The sequence below is a fragment of the Melanotaenia boesemani genome, chromosome 6, assembly GCF_017639745.1.
Source record: "Melanotaenia boesemani isolate fMelBoe1 chromosome 6, fMelBoe1.pri, whole genome shotgun sequence".
NCBI lineage: Eukaryota > Metazoa > Chordata > Actinopteri > Atheriniformes > Melanotaeniidae > Melanotaenia > Melanotaenia boesemani.
Genome location: NC_055687.1, coordinates 26402104 through 26422510, shown reverse-complemented (window position 1 = coordinate 26422510; position 20407 = coordinate 26402104). Strand labels below are relative to the sequence as shown.

The following is a 20407-nucleotide window of genomic DNA, read 5'->3' as shown; positions in this document are numbered from 1 at the left end:
AAGGGGGGGGGGGGGGGGGGGGGGGGGGGGGGTGGGAGGTGTTTAATCTGTCACATAACTGGGTGTGTAAAGGGCTTATTGTTTTTTGTTCTGTGATTTTCTTTTTTTTCATTTTAATATGCATTCATTTCTACTATGTAAAGCACTTTGTGTTGCCTTTGCATGAAAAGCGCTTTATAAATAAAATTTGATTTGATTTGATTTGATTTAGTGTGTGACAAGGGCTTGTCAGAGATATAGGCGATCCTACAGTGCACTCACTATCCTCACAATGATTAACAAGACATAATATACACCCACCAAGTCAGTGTCATGTGAATTGATATGAATATGCACAACTAAGGCTTCATCTTTTATTCTTTTATCTAAACTAATTTGATCTATAATTTAAAATAGAAATACAATGATATACAGTGCATTTTATGAATTGAAAAGAAGTCTCAATAAGGAAACTATTGTTGGTCCTTTTTATCAATAAAGTGGCATAATATTATTCTCATCCCTCTAATTTAGAGGGTGCATAAGACAACCTATGAATGCATGATAACTCTCCAATTTAAAAACAAAGTGACAAACAAATATATAGCCTCTTTGGGTTACTACAATGAAACTTCAATATTGTTTTAATCAGATCAAGAATAAATTAATTCACTGATGAAAGTGTTAAATATGATGACTTGAAACAATATTAGAACTCTTTAACCATAAACTTTGTGAAGCGCTCCACACAACACCACCATATACAGTACTGTACATTAAAGAGCAGCTACAAATATTAATGACATGCACCGATTCAAGAATTCATTCACAGGATGTGCAACCGTTTACCACAAACCTAGAAAAAATCATATCAACCAATTTCAACCAAAATAAACCTTCAAGTCACCCTCAAAACATATTTGACAGAAACCAGCTTAGATAAGCCTGCAGGAAAATAAGTGTGCAATGATAAGGACAATGACATCATCACCAAACAGTGACAGACAGAAGCTAAGACAATGACTGAAGGAGTTGCAGATTTAAAATGTTCTGTCTGGGAGCAGCATTTTTTTCTTTTAGATTTAGTTAGGTTTTGTAGACTTGTGATGTGCTCTTTAGATACATCTTTCTAAATATATTGTTGCTTGACCAGTGCTTAGTGACTGGACTGCAGCCAGGAACATACAGCAGATGGGATGAAGGGTTCATCATGAAATGTATGAACGAATGGACATTTTATATCTGCAAACCTCACAAACTGCTGTCCAGACTGTAGCTCTCCTTTTAGCATCAGAGTGGACAATGCAAACGTTTGGTCAATGAGGGTGCTCCTGCAAAAGCTCAAAAGCCAGTTGTGTGATGTGTCGCCACGCTTGTTGAATGTGGCGTGACTCAGTTGTGCGTGCACAGATGGCGAACCGCAGGACAAAGCGACCAGAGAGCTGACAGGGCACCAGATGGATTTCTCTGTTCTTGGTGATCCTTTTCAGCAAGTTCTGGTTCAGCTCATTGGAGCCCTGAAAGGGAAGGAGGACAACTTACTGTATAGCCAGTTTGACACCAGCTTGTACTGGGATCTGTTTTTAAAAATGAATGACAGCCAAAAAGAAAAAAAATAATCCCTATTTTCATGACTTACAAAATTATTTAATACATAAACTTTTTTTTATATTATTGTTGCAGAGCTAGATATTTAGGTGACTATTTGTTTCAAATCAATGATTAATTATTTGCTAAGTAATGTGTACCATACTGTAATAATGAAATATGCAGATTGATTGTATATATTTTCTTGGTGAAAAAACACAGACCTAAACTATTGCATTTTTATAAGCATTACTGGAAATATTAATACCATACCTTGAGCCTGAAGCACACCAGTCCCATGATGACTTCAGCACAGATTTCAAACCTCTTGTCTGCTCTCACCAGACTCTCAAACTCCTTGGCCAGGGCCACTTGCTACAAACATAACATATCAGAACCTATAAGACTCATTCTAAATTAAAGACATGCACAGATTGTCAAGTGAAATTTGATATCCTGGAGAGCTATACGACTTTGGTCCTAAATGATACAAAATACAGTAAGACTGAAAGAAAAAAAAGTAAAAACAGAGAACATAATTAGTTCTACGTTAAATAAAATGCATGAGAGCATTTGCTGAATTCTTTGAAACTTGATTAAAGGTTGTAATTTGCATAATCTTCACTAGATGGCAGTGTTGTGTAACCACAAGGTGCAGTTTCCCTCATAAGTTTTCAACTTAATCTCTTCTTCTCTAAATGGAGTGTAACCACTATGAAGTAAATGTATTCTTCAATAAACAAATCTGATTAACAAACATGTTGTTTGATAGTTCACACATCTTAAAGGAACCAGCTCTCAGGAGACCCACATCAGAAAAGCTCCAAATTAGCACTCGGATAACATGAAATATACCAAATTCGGCTCTCAGGAAAGACTTTTTTTTTCTTTTTAATGGCACTGTGTGATCAAACATGCTCCTACAGCATAATTCCCCCCTTGACATCAAAGAACCCACTGAGACACTAGATGAAAGGTGAAGTGAGCATCAATACACTATTTTAACTGCACTTTTCTTGTCTGCTCCTTTCTAATGAAACTAGATGCTGGGTTTAAATCACCAACAACTGACTGACCACCATCCTTCCTTATTTCTAGTATTTTACCACCAATTTCCCTGTTTACAATAAACTGCAGCAGCCCCACTGTCTGTCTGTCTGTCCGGCTACCCACTGCTGTGGTAAAATATTTTGAGCATGTTGTAGTTTAATGTTTGTAATGTTGGTTTTAGTTTTTTGTTTATAAAGAAAAAAAGGTGAATAATATTTATGTTTATATATAAAAAAAAAAACATAAGTGAGTTACAATAAGACAGATCTATTACCAAAAGTGATCTGATTCAAAAGACAAATGCACAGTAAATTAGTGTTTCGTATAGCTGCAGGGATCAGGGCTGCATACGTCACTTCAATGAAAATTTAAAGATAACATGGAACAGATCCTCTTGATTTACAGTACAGACTGAAGTAAGACAGAGGAAGATAGGAGCCGGGCATTCATCTGTGGAACATTTAGAGGAAAATATGAGAAAGACAAGGGAGCAGGGACGAGGGGAAAATATTGCCACAGAGAGGGAGATATCAGTCCGACACAATATATCTGTCAAGATACAGTGATGGAGGTAGAGCTGAGGAGGGAGTGCAGAAAAGGGACTTTAGTTGTAAGAAGGATTAGGAGGGCTGAGGTGTGCAACACAAGGATGGAGGTGGCATTTACCATGAAAGCACATGTGATTGCCAGAACTGTTTCCCTGTTTTTTTTTTTCTTTATCTTTTTTAGGATTGACAGAGATGGGGGGAAAAGGATGGAGATGACGAACTGAAGAGAAAGATGAAGCCTGACTGATTATAATTGTCACCGCCGTGCTAATCTTTTAAAAATAAATGGATGCGTTATATTTTTACCATACTGTTACAAAAGATTTAAAAAAAAACTAGTGAGAACATTATTCCAGTGGCAACAAATACAACTTTTATGTATGTAAATAAATAAATGGATCTGAAAAGACCTGTATGTGTATGTGTATGTGTATGTCAGCACAAATATATAGTTGTAATGGTGAATGAGGCTGGAGCGTTCATTTGGTCACCTACCTTTCGTATATGAGCTTGCAGGCCATGGAGACCATACATGCGGAACACAAACCACAGCTTTAGAGAGCGAAATCGTCTTCCCAGAGGAATCTGCCAGTGCTACAGGATGGCAGCAGAGAGTAATTATTGTTTATTTTACCAATCAGGATAAGATAATTTATAAAGATATTTTACCTTACCCTGTAATCTGTGACAAGCCCTGTTCAAAGAAAAAAGAAATGTAGTCTGTTACATTTTCAACATATGTTTTAGTTCATATTATTCCAAAAATGTCATACTATAACTTCTAAAACAAACAAAAAAAAAAGTTTTCATTAGTGCCAGACACTAGCTTTGATTCATTTGAACAAACCTCTGAGCATGATTTTGGTCTTTGACTCCATTAAAGCTGTCTTTGTGGTTATATTTGATTGTGTTACACAGTCCAGGTGTTGCTCACTGTCATTGTGCCCACCTCCTATATTTCACTGATTACAGCGCTGTCTCTCCAAACAGGCCATTGCCTACAGGTAGCTCATCTCTGCAGAACAGAGGCCTGTGTTACTTTGTGCTAATAACCATTAATTAGATTGAGGAGTCCAGATTGTATGAGCAAAGGCTTTTCTGAAGTGCTTGAGTGTGTGTTGGGAGGTAGCTTTCTATCTTTCTCTGTGTCTGCCTGTCTGTCAAGTAAATTATAGAGGCAATCTGATCCCATCTGCAGGCTGAGAGGCTGCACACTAGCAAACAGTCATAGCAGACATATACAAGTATGAAAGTTCATATTGCGCATGAACAGTTTTATTCTTCAACAGAGCCTGGACCCTCTTAGACAAACTCTTTTGCAACCAGTGGTTTTTAGAAACAAATGAGAGGTGGCTCTACCTTATGTGCAAGTTAATTTTTTCCTGTTACAGGCATTCAATGAGTTGGAAGTCTTTTAAAACACAGTCCGACCACCAAGACAGAGCAGTGGTGTTTATTTATCAAGTTAGGTCACACACCTACATGAGGAAATGTCCTTAATTAATATTTTCTTTTGTGTGGTTTTTTTTTCTGGATTAGGTTGCACGAAACTTCTATATGTGAAGACATTAGCACAACTCTTCAGCATTCTTTGAAAGAATGAGTGTGTAGATGACTTCAATAACTTCCTCACAGCTTTAAACAGTAAACAAGTTCCCAGCTGTTTTTTGCTGTCAAAAAAAACATATCAGCTCAGTTTGTGATCACTAATGCAGATTGTTGAAGTGAAAATGACCACCTGATTCCTGGTTTTCATGTTTCAGGTAAAGCGGCTCCATTTTAAAAGCTCCAATGATGTCTGCTCGCTTCTTCACCCTGTTGACAACCAGAAAAGAACATTATTCTGGGACATTTAATTTGACTTAATAAAACCTTAAAATTACTTCTTTTTTTAAACAATGATTAAGATATACTTTATTTTATATATTTTTTTTACATGCTTCTTATTCCATAATGTAAATATTGAACTCAAAAGTGTGATATAGTCTGTGAAGAATCTTCTGTACAGCTGCAACTGGAATGGACTTCGTGTTGGTGCCAAACCTGATGAATAATCTCACTTTGATCTAATGATTACACAAAGTGTGGTGTCTTTTGAGCTAATTCACAACAGTCAGCCTTTTTACATGATCTGGCCTTGCACAACTTGATGCTGTTGCACCATGAATGCATTTCCACAAAGAGGAAACAGGAGGCTTCCTCGGAGGAGAGTGCCACTTCTCCTTAGTCAGTATAAAATAAATTTAGTTCTGAAATCAAAATGGCCAAATAGATCAGATGTTGATAGTCTTAAATATAACCCATAAAGATGCAATATAATCTATTACCCCACCAAGGGGCAGGGTGGAAATATGACTCATATGAAACATCCCATCCCAAGAAAACATCCCATTCCAAGAGCTTCTATTAATAAGGCACAAAATCGTCTTAAGGACAAAGTACCCTGCTTTGTCCTTAAGAAAGGATGGTGTGATTACAAGCAGTGCCTTTGATAATGCACTGCTTCAACCATGGGATGTGAATATGAGACCCAGATATATATAACTTCTCATTTTCTTCTGGGTTGCATGCACTAGTCCGGCAGCCTGTCAGTAGCTGCTGGGACAGACTACAGACCCCTGCAATACTGCTTTGGAATAAGTTGATACAGACATTGGATGGATGGATAAATAAGTGTTGTATTCAGTCAAAACAAAACACTTTTCTAATGTACTTTAGTCACTTTCTGGTTGTGTTTAGGTAATAACATTTCTTGGTAGGTCTTCACCTCAAGAAGTTTACTAGCAGACATTTTTCATATGTGCATGTGTGTTCAGAATATTGCAACATACTCAATACTTAGGTAATAATTAATAATAATAATAATAACAATAGAGGCGCCACTTTCCTTTGGAAAGACAATATTGTAATGTTTATGGATCTTTATGCTAATCAGTGGTTCTCATTTGATTTGACCTAAGGACCACACAGGGGAACCTCACTGAACAGTTACAGTAAATATAATTTATTCATTTAATCAGTATTTATTTAAAATGTAGAAAAAATGCACATTTGATTTTATGTTTGGTTAGAAGTAAAGACAACCTGTTACAGCTAGACTATCACCACCTGGTTTGACGTAGGGAAGAATTTTACTCAGGGCTAAAAAGCTAAATTAACTGCTTGGAGTTAAAAATCATCATATTTAGGACTAAAACACTTTTTCGTTCACACAACCATCTCATTAATAGACACCAGTTTAATAATATGAGTCAGTTTCTTTTTATAATGACGAGAAGTGAATATTATCATAGACCCATTATGTTTGATTGAACAAATTCCTCTGGGAAGTTTTGAGTTGGAGGATTTTCTGTTCTGGATGCAGTTGATCATAACCTCTAAAACTTGTATAAAACCATGTAACTTCTTGAGTTTCTAAATCCTAATTATGTCCATTAAACGCAGATAATATGGGGCGCCAAGTGAAAAAATTCAGTATAAAAGTTGTAGCTGACACATTTTCATTATTTATCTCACTTTTCTCACATTTAGCACATTTTTCCTACATTTTCCTACATTTAACATAACTTTTAACCACATGTATAATGGTCAAATAGAACATCTAAATCTAAATTTTAAATCTAAATCTAAATGTTATATGTTAAATCTAAATGTTTAAATCTAAATCTAAATGTTATATGTTATATCTAAATGTTAAATCTTATATCTAAATGTTAAATCTTATATCTAAATCTAAATGTTTAACCTAAATGTTTCGAATATATGCTAATTAACCCCGCCCCTTTTAACCTCAACCAATACGCTAGTAGGGAAACACTCGCTCGCACGCACACACACACACACACACACACACACACACAGGTCTTTACTGTGAATGTCTTTCTGCATTTACGAGCTGCACTTCAGACACAAACTTTGGACATTACAACATTTACTCAGTTAAGGATTAGGAAATGCATTCTTGGTTCACTTCACTTTTCTTTGTGACGTGACGGCAGTGATAGCGATAAATTTGCCCTGGACGTTAGCTCCAGCTAAGTAGCTAGCTAACAGTAAAAGTCCGCAAAATGTTGTTTAGAAAGTTAAAAATAAATATATGCATCTTACCATTAATGGTGTGAGTGGTTGGTTGGAAGTGTACTTTGAAGTGCAGCTCGTAAATGCAGAAAGACATTCACAGTAAAGACCTGTGTGTGTGTGTGTGCGTGCGAGCGAGTGTTTCCCTACTAGCGTATTGGTTGAGGTTAAAAGGGGCGGGGTTAATTAGCATATATTCGAAACATTTAGGTTAAACATTTAGATTTAGATATAAGATTTAACATTTAGATATAAGATTTAACATTTAGATATAACATATAACATTTAGATTTAGATTTAAACATTTAGATTTAACATATAACATTTAGATTTAGATTTAAACATTTAGATAAAACATATAACATTTAGATTTAACATATAACATTTAGATTTAGATTTAAACATTTAGATTTAGATTTAACATTTAGATATAACATATAACATTTAGATTTAACATATAGCATTTAGATTTAGATTTAAAATTTAGATTTAGATGTTCTATTTGACCATTATACATGTGGTTAAAAGTTATGTTAAATGTAGGAAAATGTAGGAAAAATGTGCTAAATGTGAGAAAAGTGAGATAAATAATGAAAATGTGTCAGCTACAACTTTTATACTGAATTTTTACACTTGGCACCCCATAAGATAAGACAGAGTTCTGAGACATTTGGAGGCCGGTTTGTGAAAATATTTCTATGAATTATATTTAAATAGTTAGAAATGTCCTAGACTATTAAAGCATGTGGCTAACTCAGTTGTTTTATACTGATATGGTGCTAGTTCAAGGCGGAGATGGTGGAAAAAGGTTTTTATTACTTTTTTCCTTCATAATATCTAATTTTTTATAATTGTTTCCGTCTTTTGCAGCGCATGCATCGTTTTGTTGGTGCTGACAGCAGAGGCAGGTGCAAGGCGTAGTTCTATTTTTACTGAGCAAATGATAGATGTGTAGATAGATATCAGTACCCTTTGTTATTGTATAGAACTGTGAGCCACTGCCTGGGTAAACTGGGAAATATTCTCTGCAAACAGTGCTGAAAGCTAAAAATGGTACAACTCTTTATATCATCCACAGACATACTCAATATCTTACTGTCATTGACATGGAAGTAATGTAAGGTGTACTCACCCTCCTGGGTTAGCATGCAAATAAATGTGGCAAAAAGCAGCAAAATTGTAACTTGTGACTTTTATTTTTTCTGTGTTGGAAAACTTACCACATTGCAGAGCAGTCAAAGTTGACTAAAAGCCATTTGTGTGGATTAAAGTTGAAAGAGTCTGCATACTTGGAAATGAATAAGAAGAAATCATTAGTGAAGCCACACGGTTGAACGCTTCATAATGACATGTAATACAGATTAAGTTATGAAAACACAAGACTTGACATGACATTAATAGGCAAATGTGTTTTTTTGTTTATGTTTTTTTTATATATTTATTACATGCCTTGAGAAAAAAACTGAAAATTTTGCCCATTTTGTCCCTTTTGTCATTGAACTGTTCGTTGAAAATCACACACCACAAAATAACTTTATGTAAGATAACGAGAACAGAGGCGACCATGTCACCAACAATAATTTCTTCAATAAAGTGGGAAATATCTCCTTAAAATGCAAAAGAGTAACATCAAGCCAACATCTTACAGAGCACACTGGAAATAACCCCTTCCTGGCAGGGTTTACTCAAAGAGACAAGCCATTCCCAATCTGCTTCAATACTTTTATCAGCCATCTTTTGCAATATCCTTTTCTCTACCTCCACGGATGCAATAACACAGCGTAGAAAGACAATGTGAAACAGACTCCTGGCTGTCAGTTGCCATGCTGACTGATGCAAAGGGGCTGGTCACCTCCGTGCCCATCTCTTATATCCTAGCAACCAATCCTTCAGCAGGGCGGGCCGCACAAGGACCACACTGCTTCTTTAGCTCCTTATTCACTGCAGATTTCGCCAATTCAGTTTTTTTTCACCACTGTGCAGAATAGTGGACTTGATTGTAACTAAACATCATGTATGGCAGTCTCTTTTCCAACTATCTAATAAAGAAAGACTATAAATCAAAACTCTGCTATTACATTAAAGAATATAAAAATAGAAAACTACAAGGATGAAAATGCCAATTTTCTCACCATCAGTGGAAGAAAAGATGAAACAACTGTTGATCCTTTTATGGTCAACTCTACCTTCTCTCTGTTCCCACCAACATTGTTTGAACTTGTGTGTCTAATAAACATTATATACAAAGGTCTAACGCAGCCTCAGGAAATTACTCTGTCCTTATCTCTGCGTCTCTGCACAGCTTGGGAAGCAACAGCAGCTTCAGCAGCCTCAAAAGGCAGATTGATGTTCCTCCATCTCATGCTGATTGTTTAGCCCATTGCTCAGTCTTGCACGCTTCCTCCTTGACATTAACGTTATGCCCTTTTCAAGCAGTATAAGGTTAGTGTTCCCTTTCACAGATGCAATGAGAGATATTTCACATGCAGTTGAACACAAAGTGGTTATTCAGCAACAACTCGTCTGTAAGGAGGTGGATGTCCACCACAGGTTTCTGACCACAGAGAAACCTCAACATTATTCCAAAATGTAACCAAGGTTCAAATCTTAAATGTACATTTTTTCAGTGAAACTTCTTGGTTCGTAAAATTTGTGTAAAAGCTGTATTGGGTTACATAAAAATGAAAGGTTATATTATCTTACACACCTCAACTCCATTCAATAAAGGTCTAAATTCAGGACAGATAAATGCACTCCCAGCATATGCTGCATCAATGTGCATCCACATATTTTCCTTATTACCTGGAAGAGACAATAAATAGGAGGTTAATATCCTTTCTAATCACAACTGTTTTGTTATTCCATGTATGTTCAACAATATGGTTAAAAAACATTATCACATATGATTCGTTTAAATTCTTTATGGTTTAAGATCATTGTAATAACTTCAGACTGATTTTAAAACGGACAGAACGAGTACTTTTATTATTGTGTTCCTCAGCAACTTGAATCTGGATTAGCCTTCCAAACATCCTGGTTCTTATCAAATCAGCGGGTTTGTGTGTGTATTTCTAAAACTAATAGAGCCAATATAGCTTTACAGTCCACTTCCTCTCATGAATCAGAAAAACTGATTGTGTATGGTTGCAACTTGTTGACTCACACAGAGGCCCCAGCTCGGTGATGTGATCAAAAGCACATGATGGAGTGGTTCCAAGGGTTGCACAGAACTGAAACACATACACACATCATCAATGTATTAAGTGTTTTGTTTGCTCTGTTGACTTTTTTTTTTTTTTGCTATCAAAACAATAAGGGTTTGGATCTAAAACATTTTTCTACAAGAAAACAAATTTTAAATTAACACAGCCTTTGCAGCTATTGTTGCTCCCAGTGCAGATATCAATCTCTTGAACATTAAGGCACAAATTTTGACACACATGTGACTCAGAGCTGCTCGACCGTTGCAGTTTCCTCACTAGTGTTCAGTGATAGTGATTTGTAGGTCCAAATGAGACAGGGATTCTTGTCCCTAACCTGATAGACATTCATTAGGTTAAACAGAAACAATGTTATCCTTCAGCAGAAGCCTCAGGGCGTACACAGCTGCAACACAAGTAAATTACATCATTGTGGCTACCAGTTTAAAGAGCGATTATATATATGCCTGGATGTCAAATTTAAACATGTAGCTAAAAAAATACAAAGATAGATATGAATTCTGTTTAAACAAACAATGCTAATGTTCTTTTGAGTTGTTCAATAGATGAATGCTTTTGTCCTTCTTTACATAAAAAGGAATGAGCCCAGCTGCTTTGTCCTCCTCCACCATCTTCTTGAGCATTTCCCCTTTGACAGCGTACTGGTTGTCCGTAGGAACCTTCCTCATCATTACTGCCCCAATCTGAGCAGCTCGCTCCACTGAGGAATGAGCCTAAAGAGAAAAGACATGCAACATTTCTGAGAAAATTATATAATATTTATTATATTCAGGAATTAGATGGAACATTGTCCATGTCAAACCTCATAAAAAGTGGAACTGACTGCAGAAAATCAGTGTAAATTAGAATTAATCTTAGTTTAGTCAGAAAGTGGTTTATCAGATATTTAAAAGGAATTAAGTGGAAAGAAAATATTCTATTTTAACTGTCTTGGATTTAAAGTAAAACAATGGTCTACGTAACAAAAGGTCTGTTATTTAACTAATAACAGTCAACACTTGCTGTGTCCTGTTCAAATAAATCCGCATTTATGCTATAGAAAGCATCCATTAATGACATTAAAGGCTAAAAACATTCATCGTGTTTTTGTGCATGAGACTGTTTTATGTTTTTCAGAAATGTGATGTCCAGGTTTGGACCTACCACCTTAATTCTTTTTTGAATATCTGCAACAGATTGCTACTGAAGAGATCAGCCTCTGCTTAAGCAATGTCCATCATGGCTAACAGAACACTGCACTGCTGAAAAACACAAACTGGACTCTCTGTAAAGGTCTGTGTGGCCCTCAGGCAATTCCTTAATCCAATCACAAAGTCAGCCTGGTATTAAACCCTATCAGAGCTAGATACTGCCTCCCTGACCCTCTGTCTCGCTTAATTGCTGAAAAACTACATGGACTACCTTTAAAAGAGACTTCTTACAGAACTTTGCAAATGCATTGCTGTTTTATTATCCTGATTATATGTTATTTTTAAATAACTAGATGAATAATGTATCTGCAGCCAGTTTTAAGTTTTTTTGTGCAAAGTGACTGAGTCTACATGAGAGACTCACCCAAGAGAAACATTGCAGCTGACCATATGCCGTTTCAGCAAAAAAATTTCACATTCATCTGGTATTTTAAATAAGGCAGTTACAGTCAAATCAAAGCCTCTAACATGATGCAGGGAGAAGTGGCAGTATTATTTGTGCTTACTTGCTCAGAGGTGTATGCCACCAGCTTGGAGAGGATGTCAGTCTCAGACTTTTTAGCATCTATTGCCTGCACCCGTCTGATTGCTTTGCAGCGGGCAGCCAGCAAGGACATGAGTGTCGCCTCGCTGGCCGTTCCCTGTTGGAGAGTAACAACACATATGAACTTGAATGTTTTGTTTTCAAGGTCAACACGTCCAGCCTAAACACGGAGACGCAGCATTTAGCTGCTATGCTGCAAACAAATGGAACAAACTACCAGTACTTTTACCAAATAATTTGGACACTTTTTAATCCAGGTTAAAAACATTTCTTTTCTCATGCGCCTTTGAATGAAATCTGCATGGTAACTTTGAACTCATCTGACTTTTAATCATTTTAATTTAATTTATGAATTTATTATGACTTTATTGTGATTTTTGTTGCTGCCTTTGACTACATTTTAATGCTTTATTTGCACCATCTGTAATGCTTTTAAGGTTGTGTGTAAAGCACTTTGGATTATCTTTTACATGAAATGTGCTATTTAAATAAACTTGCTTTGCCTTTAAAGGAAAAAATGGATCTATGGAGGAAATCAACTAAACTTTTCAGATGGTATTATCTATTTTTGCCACTGTTAACTGGGCAACAGTCAGGTGATATAAGGCATATCCCAACAAGGTTTTTATATCATTTCAAACTCCACCATCCTCTTTTTAAATACTCAAATCTAACCCAATCTTGAGTCATAGCAAAGTTGAAGAATAAAAAATGTTGGGTCATCTGGTTTTCAACCTTCATGTCACCATACCCTCATGAGAAGGAATTTCTTTTTCTTGTATTTAAATCAAACAACTTTGTCAAATATCAGCTAATTAGTAATAAAAATCAAGTCATATTTGCATATAAATTGCCTTCTTTTGCAAGCTTCAGTACAAGCTATGTGTCTCTCCCATATGTGAAATTATTCTATATGTTTAAATTTACAGTGAAATGTCTGTGCTGCTGGATACTCTCCTTTTTGTTATGACACCTTCTCTTCTTCTCTGTTTACCAGACTGTCTGATAAAGAAAATATTGTTTGAGGCTATATGATGAAATAAAGCATGACTTCTGAGGTGTCTGGGAACATTATCCTTAAAAAAAATCAATAAATATTCAAATGACTCAGTCAATAAACACAAATCGTTAGAAAACCAGTTTGTCGGTGTTTGTAAGCCTGGTTTTTATACAGTTATAATGCAGGACCTTTTCAGTTAAAGACCATGAACAGAACTGAACAGAAGTAAAATGTGTACATTTTGTCTTCTGAAGTTGGAGTATAACATGTTTTCAGTTGTCTATTAAAGCCTGTAGTCCAGGGAAGGCCTGTTTTGAGATGGAAGTGATGTGTAGGTAATATAATAAGAATAAAAACTGGAATTATGATGTCTGTTTAGAAAAGTGGCATTGCATTACACACTAGGTAGTAATGATATTATTGATCCCTGGTGGAACCCTTATTAAATTCAATAAAGACACCCAAAGAAATAAGCTTATATAAAAATTGTTGCGATTAGCAGCATCAGTATACTTGTACGATGATTAGATAGTTTGGTTTCTTAATCTTATCGGTTATGGCAGGAGTTGCCACCTGACTTCTAAAGGACATTTTGATTTATGAGTTTAAAACACATTCATGCATAAAGTAAGGACTAGTTGGAGCTGTCAGCTGTAGATATAGTTATGTTATCAAACATGTCTCTACATGATAGACTGATCGATCAAACCTTTCTGAGAAATCATTAAGATTTTGTGTACAGACGTAGCACCTTGAAATAAAACCAAATAAAGGACACGATTAAAAATATTCAACAGCAGACCTCTTCTTTCAAACTCACTCGAGTTGACTTCCTGTCTTTATCCTGCTTATAAAACACACCAAAGGACTACTTTAATGTGTGTTTATGAGCACTCATTGCATCTGAATACTTTAGTTTTCCATCTGTCATCATCATCTTCCGGTATAGTGAAATATAGCCAGTTTCTTTTCAAATATAATTGAGCAGACATTTGATCATAATTTGCTTTGCAATCTGCCACAAATCATTTGTTTACCAGACACATGCATAGAGGCTGGTCTTCCTTTTTTTTCCAGACCTTAATGAATTATAATTTAGTATCCTTTTAACCTCTCATGTCACCACTGACTCACTACGGTATTAAAAAGGAGTTCTAAGGTCACTATTTTTAAAAAAGAACCATCCTGTTTCCTCTTTGTGGTGACACCGGGTTTATAATAATAGACTGGCAATGTGCTGTCACAACACTCATTAGCCCTGCTGCAGTGAGAAGAGCCCTATTCGTTGCCATAGTGAGCTGGTAAGCTGCTCTAAAAAAGGAGAGTGGCAAGACAGAAACAAAAACATGATGAGCCAGATGAGCACGCACACAAAAACACACCCTCACACTCAGGTGGTCACAATAGAGGATGCATGAAATGATCTGTCATCAGAGTGCACTCTCATGCTCCACTATTCAGTTTCCTAATAACACACACAAACACACATTTAGAGTCTATCCTCTGCTATTGCTTCTCTGTTTCTGTCAATGGAACACTAAACTAATGTTTAGCCTTTTTCCACACGAAACAATCCATGCACTATTACTGTCATCTCTCTGTCATCTGCTTGGGAATGACACATTAAAAGGCAATTTCCTGTCAATTTCCAGCTGGTTTGATCCAGCACGACAAAGACACAACAAATCAATGGCGCACAAAATACTGATAATTATGGGCACAGGAGATCTGAATCAATCATGTATATAAATACCTCAAAAGTCCTTCAGATTGACACCAAAACTGGAGAACTTTTGAAAGTACAAAAAAATCCATTCATACAGATCTTAGGAAGTGCATTCTTTAGTTTAAAGTTAGTTGACTGAGCAGTTTGCAAGCTTTAGCCAGGTTTTCTCTGTTGTGCTTTCACAGCAACCAACTTCCATCATATTAGGAGTAAAGGTAAATTTATTATGATGTATAAGATAACTTTTACTGCTCATGAATGGATGCTACGCTAATCTCATCAACAATCCAAGGAATCCTTCTGTGTATTGGGCTGTTTGTTTATTTGACAACAACATCTTATCCACTTCTAACTGTTGCTCAATAACTAAAGACAGTGTTTACTATAAAGACATTGGTGTGAAGAGGTTGATATTAAGTTTAGATTGTAAGTTTATAAGCTTTCTCATCATCTTTTAATGATATAATCCAGATGGATACAAAAACTTGACAAGTGCATTGTCTTTTTAAAATATTGATATATGATGTATTGATGTATGTGTCATGTATGTGTGTGCTCTGCTTCTCAGACAATATCCATCCAACCATCCATCAGTCTATACAACCATATATCTATGCACTGACACATCCATCTTTTGCTTATTTGAATCCAGAAATCCCTAAAGCAGTGTTCTTGGGAATTCTTGAGCTGTTCCCAGGCCAGAATAGATGTGCAATCCCAGCAAGTTCTAGATTCATTCATTCATTCAGTCATTCATTCATTCATTCATTCATTCATTCATTCATTATTTTTACCGATAGACAAAGAACCACTCACCACTCAGTAACCAATTAACCTAACATGCATGTCTTTGGACAATGGCTAATAGATTTAACCATTTCATGGCTATTTCATGCATGCTTCCAGTGATTTCAGGCACCCAACATATTTCAAACTTTTGTAGTCTAATCTCACTTTTCTGTCACTACTGACGAATGGTGATTATTAGAAAGGTAGCCTGAAGGCTTTCCTTCCAGCTCAGGTCTATCTTTGCCACAACAGTCTGGTAAGTTGTCTGTATTAATGCACCAATCCACCTTTCCCTCTGATGCTCCCTTTTCCAACGAGCTGTGACCTCAGACTCGGAGGTGCTGACTCTCATCCTTCCTGGTTCAATCTTTGCTGAATCTTTGCCCGAGGTTGTTCTGGAGAAACCGAAGATCCACATCATCTGCAAACAGCAATCTGACTTTCCTAAACCGGACATTCTCCTTATTCTGTCCATAAAATTCTGTCCATAAGTCAAAACAAAACACTTTTTCTTGTAAAGAGATGTCATTCCACATGCTTATTGAGTGTGAGGTGATTCTGTTCAGTTACATTATCCTGGCTTTGGGTTAAACTGGGTGATTACTGGTTTGTGGACAACCCTCAACCATTACCATCTTGTTTTAATGAGTGAGGAGGGAAACCAGTGCCAGTTTAAACTATGCACATCTTTACATTTGGCACTTATAACAAGGCAGTTCTACCTTAAAGGACACCATACTTTTTTTTTCTCTCTCTAATCTGCACCTTAACATACTACATCCTGAAAATAAACAATTCTGTACTGAGGCTGACAGAAAATTATTATTTAATCAATATTTCATAAGAGAAGAAGAGCAATTTTCCATTAGATTTAGATACACTAAAAATGTCTTCTTCTTTTTTTAATGGTCATAGCTGCAAGCCTCAGCCAGTTCCTTCCATACATACAGGTTTTGAATGGATATTGCTGTACTATATACAAACAAAGATGTCTACCTGAATGACACCTCCTCCATGACCGTGTGTCCCAGCTATGAAGCTCTCAGGCAGTTGCAGCATCTTCCCAAGCCAATCTAACATCACTGTCTCCAGTTCAGTGCAGGCTGGGCTGGCAGCCTGAGACAAACCAAAATTCAAATGAATATCTCAAAAGCTTGTTCCTTCAACATAAATATGGGCTTAAAATACAAAAACTCTCAAAATGTAGTGGGATGCAAAAATGCAGCTGTGTTTATTACCCAGGAAAATCCAATGCAGCCAATAGCTCCACACAGCATGTCAGCCAGCATAGCAGGGTAAGAGGAAGCTGCCGCAAAGTAAGCAAAGAAGTTTGGACTGTGCCAGTGGGTGACCTGCAAAAAAAAGATAAAACATGCAGATGGAAATCCAGAAAACTAGCCAAACTATAGGTCTTTAATGGGAACCCTTACAAGACTGATTAATGAACGAGGAACAGGTAGCCCTATATTACAGGTGAAATATTTAAATATTGCCCAAAACTTAATTTATTTCTGTAATTCAGCTTAAAAAAAGGTAAACTAATAAAATATATAGACTTATTATATACAGAGTGAGATATTTCAAGCATTTATTTGTTATCATTTTGATGATTATGGCTTATAGCTTATGGAAATGCAAAAAATCTCAGAAAATTAGAATAGTGTGAAAAGGTTCAATGTCGTAGCCTCTAAGTGCCGCACTCTTATCAGCTAATTAATCCAAAAACACCTGCAAATCACTCACAACCAATTGAATGCCTTTATTTATCTTTATTTTTATCTTATTTATCTCTGTGTTGCTCTTTTTACTCATTTTGCTCTTTCGTACCTGTGCGCCTATTTACCTGCTTTTTCTATTGTGCTGCTGGAATTTTGAATTTCCCGAGGGAGTCAACCCAAGGGATTAATAAAGTTAAGTCTAAGTCTAAGTCTAACTCTAATGGTCTCTCAGTCTATTTCAGTAGAATTCACAATCATGCGGAAGGTTGCTGACCTGACATTTGTGCAGAAAATCATCATTGACACCCTCCACAAGGAGAGAAAGCCTCAGCATAGTAATAATAATTGCAAAAGAAGTTAAATGTTCTAAAATAAGTGCTGAATGGGAATCCAGGTCCCAGAGTCTGGAGGAAGAATGGAGAGGCAGAGAAAGATGAGACATATGAGACAATGCAGAAGAGCTGAAGGCCGCTATTGAAGCATTCTGGTCTTCAATTAAACCCCAGCAGAGCCACAGGCTGATAACATCCATGCCACACCGCATTGAGGCAGTAATTCATGCAAAAGGGGCTCAAACCAAGTACTGAGTTCATATGCATGACTATATTCTTCAGACATGTCTGTATTCAAAATAATTTATTTTTATTTATTTAATTTAATATTTAACTTTTGTGCGATATTCAAATTTTTTGAGCTTCACCTGTAACAGGTGAAGTGTCTCTGGTCAGATCTATTAACAATCATAATATTAAATCTTGAATTACCTTTCTCATCATGGTTATCTGATCTGTTAACACCTAAGTTACATCATATGCATTACAAATGAGTGTGATAGTAATATTGTTTGCATTACTGGACATTAGTTATTTAAAATTATGGCTTTTTTAGCCATAATTTTAAAGGTGTTTGAAAGGTGTCAGCCCTCACCCCTGGCATTATGACTCTCTCCACATCTTTTATTATGTCTTCATAACTTTCGGGCTCTATGGGGGCCTCAGTGGGGATTAAAGAACGGAGATATCCTGGTTCTAGATCTGGGTAGACTGGACGTTCTTCTATATTCTCCAAGTAGTCGGCCACATAGTCAACCATCTCTTTGCCTCTGCGCCGAAACTCTGCAGCATCCATGATGACTGGAAAAAAGCACAATGGTTTAGCTTTATCAGGGACTTGTTTTTTGGTTTGCCACATGTTGGATGTGACTTCTTCATGTTCTTCATGGTTTCATACAGTTAGCAAAAGGAGGAGCAGTCACACACACAGAAATATTAACTCAGAAGTTTAACCTTTGATCTAATGTTAAGGCATGGATGGATCATTGCAGACATAACCAGCTTTTCAATGCCAAGCGCAGTTAGCATTTTAGCAGTTTACACTAGTAAGTATATGAACATACAAAATATGTTTATACTTTAGTACTTAATAGACCTAATCAGCTATCATGGACTTAAAATTTTAAACAATTACACTTTTCCTAAAATATGTAAAAATGCTAAAAACTAAATTACATCTAGACGTTTTTTTTCTGCACTCTGGATGTATACGGATGGATTTTCAAACCTCTTTTTTCTTCTCTAAAACCAGTGTGGAGAAATTTTGCTGAGATAATTATTTTTATTACAAGAAAACCATGGTAGGTTGGTTGATTACACGTTTCAACAGTGATTTGCAGCTTGTTTTCATTGACTGACCAGTAACAATGAACCAGCTGCAGTGCAAATGAACACAAACATTAAGCCGTGCTGCTTGACAGTTATAAGCCTGCACATTTTATATGAATGTATGGACTCTTGACCTCCTTATCCTGTCTTAAGCCAGTCCAGTAGCTTAGTTTTCTTTCAAAAGGTTGTGATATGGCTAAAAGACCATGGCAGCAACAAAACATTTCTATAATCAAGAAGTAATTATATCTAAAGCCTGTTGTGCAATTATCGTCTGATATCACCACAGATGATTTCATAAACTGCTTTTTTAAAAAAAAAAAAAAAAAAGAAATCAATATTTCTTTTTTAGGTTATTTCATCATATTCACATACAACTTAAAAATAAGGTAAAGTTCCAATTACATCCAAACATTTGAAGTCCCACAATAGCATATTAAATAGACTGTAGGAAAAGCATTCATTTAATCCCTTTCCCTTTTCAGCCAGGCTTCTTTTTCAAACAACACAACTGCATATGAACATTGCCCCCTACTCTACCCTACCACCTTATCATTCAACAAGTGTGTTCCAGCGCAGGTGTTTTTCCACTGTTGAGAGGCAGAGCCTTTATCCTTTAGCCTTATCTCAAATAGGATTAGACATGCTGTATGAATGTGTGAGTGTGTATGTGTATACTCACACTGTCAAGTGAGAGCTTCAACAGCCGTGTTTAGGTAGTGGATCCTCGCCTCCTCTTTCGCGTCCACCGGCAGACAGACGGACAGCAAGGCACGTGGTCAGTGTGTTTGTGTGTGTAAGCAGAACGAGACATTTGCTCCTTTTATCTTGCCTCTTACCACCTCCATCCCACCAGCCCCTACCAGGCCAGCCAATGGGAAAGGGGCTCATGGCCAACGCAAGAAAGAGTGATTCATAAGGAGTTCCTGAAGCTACACACACACCCACACACACACACACACACACACACACACCCACACACACACACACACACACACACATACTAATAAATGTAAATTCAGTTTAACACATGCTGTTCTCCTAAGCAGATATAAATAATATATTTATATTAATATAAATATATTGAAAACAATCCTTGAGTTATGAAATGTAGCTGTATTATTAGCTGAAATTATAAACACTGAGTAGATTGTAATTTACAATGTTTTAGAGTTTCAAAAACAATGTATTGTAATTCAATGAGAAAAATATTTTATAATATATGTATATATGTGTATATATATATATATATATATACATATATATATATATATATATATATATATATATATATATATATATATATATATTTTTTTT

General features: G+C 36.1%; 1 protein-coding gene across 1 annotated transcript; it reads right to left on the bottom strand.

Annotated features, from left to right (window-relative positions):
* Positions 1-208: 208 nt before the first annotated feature.
* Positions 209-19909, bottom strand: ddc (dopa decarboxylase). Its single transcript, XM_041988971.1, has 14 exons — positions 19773-19909; positions 18357-18562; positions 16950-17063; positions 16708-16827; positions 12159-12293; positions 11032-11175; positions 10405-10471; positions 9949-10043; positions 8462-8529; positions 4903-4979; positions 3839-3858; positions 3660-3758; positions 1840-1941; positions 209-1496 (listed from the first exon to the last, which is right to left on the bottom strand). Exons 2-14 carry the CDS (start codon positions 18555-18557, stop codon positions 1296-1298), a joined length of 1443 nt encoding a protein of 480 aa, XP_041844905.1. The 5' UTR covers positions 18558-18562; positions 19773-19909; the 3' UTR covers positions 209-1295.
* Positions 19910-20407: the final 498 nt, after the last annotated feature.

Coding starts and splice junctions, on each gene's coding strand:
- ddc (XM_041988971.1), bottom strand. CDS start 18,557: ATGGATGCTGCAGAGTTTCGGCGCAGAGGCAAAGAGATGGTTGACTAT. Junction 12,294..16,707: donor ATGGAGGAGGTGTCATTCAG/GTAGACATCTTT, acceptor ACTCTCCAACAG/GGAACGGCCAGCGAGGCGAC. Junction 3,859..4,902: donor ACATGAAAACCAGGAATCAG/GTGGTCATTTTC, acceptor TTCTTTGAACAG/GGCTTGTCACAGATTACAGG.